At 31.5% G+C, this 10769-nt stretch overlaps 1 protein-coding gene across 2 annotated transcripts in view; it reads right to left on the reverse strand.

Moving 5' to 3' along the window:
* Window positions 1-10399, reverse strand: part of LOC125060298 (cell wall protein DAN4-like) — a 33880-nt gene extending 23481 nt beyond the window's left edge. Inside the window, exons 1-2 of one of the 2 annotated variants that reach the window (XM_047665143.1) lie at window positions 10314-10399; window positions 3328-3791 (exon numbers count right to left, since the gene is read on the reverse strand). In XM_047665143.1, coding sequence (XP_047521099.1) covers window positions 3328-3362 — 35 coding nt within the window. In that variant the 5' untranslated portion in view covers window positions 3363-3791; window positions 10314-10399. The remainder of the gene's footprint in view (window positions 1-3327; window positions 3792-10313) is intronic. The other variant, XM_047665142.1, reaches the window with a different exon arrangement.
* Between the last annotated feature and the right edge of the window lie 370 nt (window positions 10400-10769).

A 10769-nucleotide genomic window follows, 5' to 3' on the forward strand; every position in this document is an offset into this window, starting at 1 on the left:
AACATATAAATGGCTTTAAAGAAGAACGTAAAAATAAAATTAATAATTGTATTATGACTTTTTTATTAATATTATTTACATAGTTTATATTTATATTTATATTTTTTTTATTTTTATTATTGGACAATTCACACCAATTGACCTTGTCCCATGCTAAGCTGGTGAAGCTTGTGTTATGGGTACTAGGCAACGGATATACATACATATTATAGATAGATAGACATATAAATACATATTTAAGCACCCAAGACCTAAGCACAACTCCAAATGCTCATCACATCGATGTTTGTCTCAGCCGGGGATTGAACCCGGGACCCATGGATTCGCAGTCAGGGGTACTAACCACTAGACCAATGAGCCGATGAATATATAATATAGAACATAGCTTTTTTGTCTACCAGGACGTCGAACAAATGTATAACCAATGATAATATGTTGTTATCGCAGAACAAACAAATTGTACATTATAAACAAGCCATTGAGAAAACATGGCATCTTATCTTACCAAAATCATCCACCAACCAAAATAGATATCAACAGCTATTCTCCTAGTACTATTTATTCTTTTAAATAATTCCTTAGAGAACGGAAATTCCTAGAAAGCACATTATATGGGTCCTGGCAAACGTTTGTATGTACACTCTCTTCGTGAGAATGCCGTCCCATCGGGTTCATATTGAGAGTGAACGGAGAGAGTGTATCAAGGCATTAACTGATAACAAATAACTGAGAGTATCTAGGTATAATTGTACCTGTTTAGTACTTCCATACGTACTAACTGGCCCGAAATGCTGCCCTTTCGAGTTCTTATAACTTACTTATTATTATTTTGTACACGTGATATCTAGATATATCGTGATATATTATTAACATACCTCGCGACATTTAGTTGGCAGAGATATCGCGGACATTTTATAAAAGTATTTTGTGTAAATGTGGAACATGGTGTAATGGTTGCAGCTCCTTACAAACGTGCAAAACAAAAAAACTTGGCGATTAAAAAGAGTGGCGGAGAGTTTATTGCCAGTTCTTCTCTTCCATTCTACGCCCTTGATTTGAGAACTGGCAGTAAATGTAAAATTAAAAGCATTTTACCTTTATGAATAAATGATATTGACTTTTTGGTTTTAAACACAGTAACTTTAATTTTAAACGAAACCAGTTTAAACGATTTAAAATAAATCTTCTGCCTCTGTGCGTTACTTTTGTCAATTTTAGAAAATATTTTGCTTTGATTTTTCCTACAACATATTATATATTTAGTCTCGTCAAAACAATGGTTATCTAAAAATCATGGTTATTATGCGGAAATAATTCGTTAAACGTTAACGGATCGGATTAATGAAATAGAAAATATAATCAAGTGCGTGAATAATTAAAATACATTTAAAACTATTACATCTACCAGTATATTATATCGTTATAAACAGAAAACAAAGTGACATCGTTATGAGTGGCATGAATGGTGGGAAAAATTTCTAGCTCAATCATACACAAACGCTGTTTGGTGTATTATAATATCATTTGTAGTAAGCAAGCAAATAAAATATTCAAAATATCTATTATTTGCTTATCTTGCCGAAGCCGTGTACAAATTATTTGAAGGAGTATATTAAGTATGAGGGTGTGCAATTATTTAATCAATTACCGTCTAAAATTCGTAATTTTTTAACCAATTCAAAAGGGCATAAAAGATAGATATCAGAATAAGCCTAGTAGACTAAAATTGGGACGGCTGATGGCGATGTGTATCTCGTTCGTATTAAGTTCATGATGTAAATAAAAATACATTTTTTGTAATGAGAAATAAAGTTATTTAAACATTAAAAATTTAATGATTTATTTACACGTTTACTGCACGTAAAAAAAGTAACATAAAGAAAGAACAGTAACAAATCTAATGACCGGCGGCCTTATTATTTTGAAGTGATTTTCAAGGCAATTCTTGCTAAGAGAGAGCTATGAGTTACGGGAAAGATTCTGAGTCTGAATATTCAAAGATGTAACGGGGAGAATACACACGACACACTATTCATATTTACGTCATATTCTCAAAATGTATAGTTTCGAAGTCCGTTTATAATTAATCCTGTGGGACCAAGAATTTTAGGAAAGATAATAATAACAGTTAAAGAAATAACGTATTATATATATTCTGGCGGATCCGACGTTGCCCTGTACACACGTCTTTCATAATGTAAATCATTCTCGACTCTACTTGAACACACAAAAAGTTTCATCAAAATCTGTCCGGCCGTTTAGGAGATTAATTACGAACACATGCTTAGAAGATTTATATATATATACTAGCTGTTTATTTGCTGTATAGATAAATAACATAGATACCGACTGCAGCGCCATCTGCCGGGATGATTTGTGCATCTAAAGTCTAAACCATCCAGGGCACCACCCAAACGCATACAAAAAAAATTATTCAAATCGGTCAAGCCGTTTCAAGACGAGTTCAGTGACATCGTATGTATGTCACACAGTAGAATTATACATATATACCCTCTAATGTATTTTTATATTCTATTTAAATTCAGTGAAAAACTGTTTATTTTTGAACGTCTACACGAAAATTTATCGAAAGCATATTTTTAATGAACCAAGTTATAATGTTAATCGTGATAGCATTATATAACAGTACCTATGTAATTAAACCGTATCAAAGCGTCATTGAACGAAAGATAGTTATTTACGATAAGTATGGAAGCAACAAAGGCGGAACGAATTCAAAGACATAATAACTTAATTGTGAAGTAGCAAGCCGATACTGATTTTACTCTGTAATGATTCGGACAATATAAAGGTTATTGGTCAGTGTGATGATGACAGTGTGTGTGTGTGTGTATGTTAAACGTGTGTGTGTATGTTAAGCGTGTGATTCAAAGCACAAGTAAATTTTCCATCGTGTTTGCAATTAACATATCGACGGAAAAGCGTCTTTTCTGTAAGCCTTTTATTACGAAAACATCATAGATTATTTTTTGCTATAAGTATCAAACACTCTTTTGCAATAACTTAAACGGTTATTATTATAGTTCGTCCAAGATGGGAGAACTATGAAAAATCATGATCCTTGTATAGTTAGTTGTCTATAGTTATGATTTTTGCCTGTGGTGAATATTTCTTATTTTGGCGCTTGCAGCTAATAAATTTTCTTACGTCTATATATAGGAAAACATCGTAAGAATACTGGCCTAATCCAAAATCGACAGAAGAAGTCTGTAAAAAAAAATTATCAATGAAAGACACACAGAATTGTCTTTGCCATGACATGTTACAACTTAAGGTAATGTCCAATTCCAAAAAGATTTCACTTACCCGCCATCCGCTGGTTTATTGTTCACTGCATTCATTCATTTCATTCCAAAAAGCCTAGATGACCTTTGATATACACATTGCAATCATCCGCAAATTCTTAACGCTCAATAAGTTTTTACTTTCAATTGCATATCCATAAATGGGCATTGTTTTTTCTCGTTAATCTTCATTTGGTGTGAGTGCAAATCGTGTTACGTAACAGTTCGTTGTTCTAAACATCGTTAGTTCATTGTTTTAAGTTTTCCCTTCTCGATTTAGATAGATGTTTATCAATTTCTCATATCAATCACAGTAATTTTAAGTTATAAGGTTACTTCATATTTAATAATCGGTGTATAAAGGTTTTGAATTTCCGGTTCTCTCTTTTTTGGAAAAGTAAAAGCGATGATATACAAGATTTCTTATGGTACTTGTAGAAACTCCAGCAATTTGTTCAACACGCTGTTCTTAACGACCTCCGGTGTCTGCAATCAAACAATTACATATTATACTTGTTTTACTTTCAATATATAGTAAATCTAGGCTGTATAAAAATGCATATTACGTAGACCAATATACATATATAAAAATCGTATGCAAACTTAAACGTATATAAATATTAAATTCACGTGTGATATTTTTCTTCAAACATTATTGAACAAAAAAACTTTATTTGATTGAAGCACTAGCATATAAAAGAAATACAAACAGAATTACTTTAATCAAAAATGGGGCCAACCCAGCTTTAAGTTTCTGCAATTCGGAAACACTGATTTTATGGGTTTTACGTGTATTTATACGATCCTACTGTTTTAAAATTTTAAATAACTACTCTAAAAGCAACTTTAAAATTATATTACTGCACGATATATAATATATATACGAGTACTGTATCCGTAGGTAGATGTTTAAAAAAGTTTCCGCTCGAAGTAGATTTCGTAAATTATGGCAAATTATTTAGCAACCCTTCAAATAAGTAAATAGTATTTTAATCATTAAAAAAAAATGGTCACTTTTTTCGTGTTCATTCTCTACTATCAAACCATAAAGTCACTTAGAGCGATGTTTCTTAAATTTCAATTTTAATAGTAATTACATTCATGATAACTTTAAGTCACATGTGTGATTTAAATAATTCAAAAGGAATTTACCGTTCCTGATATCACCATTTATTTAATACCAAGGTACGAACAATGAGTTTGTACCGGCGTTACTATAGAATATAGTAACCCAACACTAACTTGCACTGTTTTAAGTGTCTATTTAAATATGTAAGTTAAGGTGTTTATTTGTTAGCTGACCTCGTATTTATATTTTTTTTGTTTATATGTTCAGCTTATGAAGGCTCAATATGGACCAAATTATAACAATACTACTTTTACTTCTAGGTTTAAAATTATAGCTATATAAATGTTGTGTACAAATGTTTCCGGTTCGTAAAAAAGTGTTGTTTATATCGGCTAAATGATCTGGACAACTTAATTTTCACTGAATGATGAATTAAGGATATTGTTATTGAAAGTATAAATAATTGCTACCGGTACATGCAAGTATATCAATTTAATTAAATATTATCAATGCGCATAGTTCACACGCTAACTTTCTTTATAATCGAATTTTGGAATTTTGAACACACCAATATATTTTGAGTATGCTGAGCTTTCGGTCCGTATTTTATGGAATTCAGAATGCCCTCAAGAAGGCACATACACTTGGGCAATGTACAATGTAAATATATATATATATATTTCATATGGCTCCTAAGGCTGTCATTTACTTTAAAGTTACAATTAATAGTAGCAGGAGAAAATTTTATTAAAAGTTAGTTTAATAGTTTAGTTGAACGCGCTAGCACGATCGCAGCAGATCGATCTAAGGGACGGGTTTCCGTTAAATTTTTTTTGCTGTTCATTTATTGACCAACTCTTTACTCTACTCAATGACAGACTTATAAGTAAAACCGCAGGGAACAACTAGTTATATGGTTAATGTATTCGGTGCACACTTTCGTTTAACTTTCTTAATACCAAATCGTTTTACATGGCTCGAACATCCAGGACGGGAAATGCACGACTTATTTTTAATTGAGGTTAAATCTCAAATATAATCACGAAGCAACAACTCACGACATTTCTAAATATTATTATTTATTTGTCTATTTGTTGGTTTCGGTCATATGAATTTAATGATTTGGGTTTTGTAAAATTATGTGAATATTAAACAAAGCTTTTGTGGTCAGAGATGAAAGCTTTAAAGCACTCGAAACCCTGTGTTACGTGAATTCGTGGTTATAACCGTTAAATGTATATTTAATTTCGGTTTTTATAGCTTTTGTAAAGAGACAATGATAGCAAAATGGAGTTTGTTCAAAAATAAGATAAAATATGTTTGTTATGGAATATAAGATACGGGTATCACTTATTCCACGACATTACTTTGAATCTGTAGGCATCTTCACTCATCGGCAAAGAAGACAGAGGGTGTAGACCGAGAGAAGCCGGCGTAAAAAACTCTCGGTACTCTATTAAAATAGCAAATCATCATACAAAATGACTATGGCAAAATACACTTATTTTAAAATAAAAATGACAAATTAATTAGAAGTAGCCTGTCTAGCACTAGTCCCAGGCACTTTTATCAACTAGATAATCGTTAACTTTATAGTAAGCCTTTTTACACAGCTTTTCTTTAATACATTTCTTAAATTTATTAAAAGGCAGAGATAAATGAACCTCTGGGATTTTATTAAAGAAAAGTATCCCTTTTCCCAAAAAAGAATTACTTACTTTAGATAGTCTAATAGATATATATACTAACCTACACCATATTTTGTTGATAATCAACGGCAACCTTTTTATAAAAATTACAAATATTTACTTATTTTTTTTATATTATATGATAAAAATTATCTAAGTAAAATTTTCTTCTTAAGGGATAGGTCCCGGACCTGACGGGAATGACCCAGACATACGACTGACAAGAATATCGCTCATCTAATTACTATTTCTGGTAGCTTGTGGTTGGGAACATGCTGTTTTGCCATGCCAAACATTGACCATTCAGTCAGGTGCACCAGAAGCGCAAAATCTTGCCCTGATCGGGAATCGAACCCGATATACTACGCGTTCCTTAACGAAACAGTTACAAGACCGGCCTGCACGCTATCACAATCTGTCAATACGATTCTTCTGCCAGTGATTTCAATTTAAATTATGTAAAAAATAATCTCCAACCACTACGTATTTAGCATATTCATTTGGCTTTCCAACTTTGAGATTTAAACTTTGATAAATATATTTTTACGATTACGAACATTATTGCTTAATTGGACAATTTCATATATTTTCACCGACACCGTGTTATTAGTTAATGCAAAAGTATTATTACCAATTATACATACTTTTAATTAAACATTGAGATCAATTTCGTGTAATGAAAAAAATGAAAGGTTTTTATCTCGTTACTGTTAATTAATCTGTCAGCACTCAGTAAGAGACTATAAAAACTAAACTACAGTACAGTAACATAAATATTGTATATATAAACATTAATATTATTAAATAATTACTCATTATCAATTTCTAATTGAAATAAATCTAAATCTTATAATGATTGAAAGAACATTTAATGTAATATATTTAATATCTCTTCCGTAAATAAAACAAAATGTTATTAAGCTATACAAAAACCTGGATCAGCTTTGAAATACATATTTATTATTTGTAACTAAAACACTGCATATTAATAGATAAATGAAATTAACTACCTATTCACAGAGGTCGCGTATGAATGAACGCCGAAAGATAATAATGAATCATAGTACAGTGCTTTTAATGTAAACAAAAGTACGCAATTGAATTGTTAAACCTTTCGGGGTTTTAAAGCTTAAAAAGAAACACTAAATTAAAGATATAAGGCGGGTTATGAAACAGTAAGACTTTTCAACTGGAAGATCTCCAACAAGTAACTTTGGGAGCTCTTCCGAGAACCATGATCAGATCATGCGCCGCAAGTAGAAATGGACAGGCCATATGGAGTTTATGAAGAGACTCCTACCATAACCCCAAGTATCGCTTGATTGGATCCCGCGAGTAACGTGGAAGCGTGGCCGTCCCAAGCAAACCTGGCGACGTACATGAGGCAAAGAGAGCCGGATATATTTGGAGTAAACAAAGCTCAAGACCGAAGGCGATGGTGACTTACTGTGGACGCCCTATGCCCTATCATGGGGCCATAGGATATTAAGTCTAGTATCAACTGGAATATCTTCCAGATTGCAATTCATACAAATCTGCAATATGCATTATCTATAAATATGTAATAGTCCATTGTTATCCCGTGAAAGTGAGTTGTTTCTAGGCCAGACACTGCACCGCATACGAAGTGATTTATGTTATTCCGTCACTTAGAAATGTAAGCAAATCTTGAATCGAAAGTTAAGTGCAACAGGTATTAGTTTTCTGGTAACAAGATTTATAAAAAAAAATCTTTTTACATTTAAAATAATTAAGTTATTGATCGGTTTAGTCGGTTTCTGTGTTATTATCATTAATTTAAAACTATTAATTATCAATAGCACATGTTTTTTATTTACTTGTTTTGTAAAACAAGAAGACTGGTTTTCCATATTTCAATAAAAACATCCAATTAATTTAAAATAACTCTTAACTTTAAATAAAACTAAGATGATATTTTCTTTCAATTAATTCCAGTAATTAATCCCATTTAATTTAACAATTCATTAATTTTATAAAATATCCAATGCAAGAATAAATATAATTTATTAATATTACATTCAAAATTAATTAAAAATGTGTTTACATACCAGCATTAAGTTCCCTTAGGAATTCGCAGCGAAGCCACATCAAGATCAATCAAAAATGTAGGTAGGTATTTATTTTAAATAGATGAAAGAAGGGGAAAGTTTTCTATGGGATTTTACTAATTAATTATCGCTTTGAGAGTTTATTTAATTTAATCATCAATTATTTGTTAAATTAATGATGTCTATTTGACGTTCGATTAAGAATTCACTACGAAATAGTTGAAATTTTTTATTAATTTAACTTGACTGGCGCGCTTTCCCAGTGATAAGATGGATAGAGCCTAATTTAAGTTATTAAAACTGGCCCGTCCTTTACATACAATGAGAAAGTTTTCTAGTTCCGTTTTCCTATTCGGTGGTGAAAAGAAAACACAGTTTGCATGCAAACCTCGTTGAAAAAGATCATAATGAAAGTCATGTTGACCTATAGTGACACTGCAATATCACAATGCGATAAGAGTTTTTTGCCATGCCAATGCTCTAAAGAGCTGTCAAGCCTACTAGTACTAAAGCGTCTAGGCATTTGTCTTCGGAATCATTGACACTCAATTACTACATGATATAATTGACTATTTCGTCGGGTCCTCACCACAAGACAGAAGAGAGAGAGAAGATATGATTGTTTTTGTTTGACTATTCTAAGTTTCGTCCTGTTTGCGGCTACAACGAAGAACTTTATAAGATCCTGGACTAAGCCAACATCGTCCAATTTATAAAACAACAGGCTCAAGTGGTTGGGACATATGCACCGAATGGCGGACGATAGAACCCCAAGGCCCTTACTGAACTCACAATCTGGTGGCAAGAGAAAACTTGGTAGACCGAGGCTGCGTTGGTGGTATGGAGTTATCAAGGACCTCGAAACAATAGTTGTTCGATGTTGGACGCAAGAAGCACGACATAGATTGCGATGGCGAAATATACTTGAGGAGGCTAAGACCCATAAGGGTATAGCCATTGATAATAATGACTATATGGAATAAATAAATATATGGATTTTCGCTTTTTTAATTCATAACATTATTTAAATATACATTTTATTCCATTTTTTAATTAAGCTATTGAGAACTTTCATAATATCTTGCGAATTTCTTTTGTCACGTATGCAGTTAAAAGTCACAGTTAAATAATAACACAGTTACATAACCGCAACTTGTCACTGAGATTCTAACAGTGTGAAATTTTTTTTAAACGACTTAAAAAAATCCCAAAGGCGGAGTTCATTATATATATTCAATGATTATATTTTTTTCCTACAATAAAGTTCACAAAACAGAGTGCGACTTTACTTGCATTACAATCTAGCCTATACAATAATTATGGCTAATAAGTAATATTACGTTGACTTAGTTTTCTACAATACTAGTGAATAGCTTAAACTAAGGTAATGTTCATTAACAGTTAGTGTTCTATAATGTTTCGACACTATGTTCGTCTGTGCGATTATTTTTATAATTAATGACAAAAAAATCAGTTTATCAAAAAAAATAAAACGTAATTATACTTAAAATAATAATTAATTAATACCTATGCAAGCAATTGAGCAGGCGGTTGGTAACGGCCGCACATGGACAGCTTCTGTGCCATTATTATATTATTAGGTACGCATTTTGTGACATTTTCCAATATTTGGAGCCTTTTTCGGAATGACCTCTTAGTAATTTAAGTTGATGAAAAATAGGTTATAGTGCACGGAAAACTATTCTTGTTCTAAATTCAATTCAAAAATAACTTTCGTTTCTCTATTAATAATTCCGATAAATATTTTTTTTTGTACGCTTGTGTTATATTCCAATTTTGTGTATTTTATACTACTCATCATATTTAATTAAATATAAATGCTTAGAAGATAGTGTGTATTATATTAATAAGACATAGTATGTAAACCGGGTCGTCTAAGTATGGCACACGACATAATAACTATCATTATATAGATTTAATCGGGCCCCTACAAATTCATTTAAAAGGACTTTTTTGAACGATATCTGAATTCTATGCATTAGAGTACAATACAAAATTGTATAGGCAATTAAATTAAAATTTTGGTTGAGAAAATTTGTTTATAAATAACATATAACTTTTAATTAGTGAGTAAACGTTTGTATATTAACAATGGTTTTCTTAAAACAATGAAAATATACGTAACCAATGGTAATGGTAAGGTAATGGTAATAATACTTACAAAATTTTTCTCACATTACACTTCACATTCACTTTTTAAAAACATATATTTAACATAGTAAGCGACCGCACATCACTGTTTACTTTGTCATAATGATTGCTAGTTTGATACCACCATACAAGTGCATTTATTGTTAGCTAGCGATAAATAACTTTATTTCAATGAAATAAAGTTCTATTTCGTTTGGAGTTACTTTATGATCGTTATACGGGCAATTACATTTGATGGTGATTTTTTGCGGATCAATTTGGGACCAGTAGCGAAGTGCTAGTAGCTGTAATGATACTTTATTGTTTGTCTTTTATAATTATGTGATATGCTTTTGATCTGCATATGTTGAACAATTATCTGGTTCCAGTTCTAGATGCAAATTGCGTTTTTCTTAGTAAAATATCACTAAACCTAAGTCAGAAGGGTTGCGGTATTTGAATACTCAAAGCCTCGGAAAATCCTGTA

This window comes from Pieris napi, chromosome 21 (assembly GCF_905475465.1).
Source record: "Pieris napi chromosome 21, ilPieNapi1.2, whole genome shotgun sequence".
Lineage (NCBI taxonomy): Eukaryota > Metazoa > Arthropoda > Insecta > Lepidoptera > Pieridae > Pieris > Pieris napi.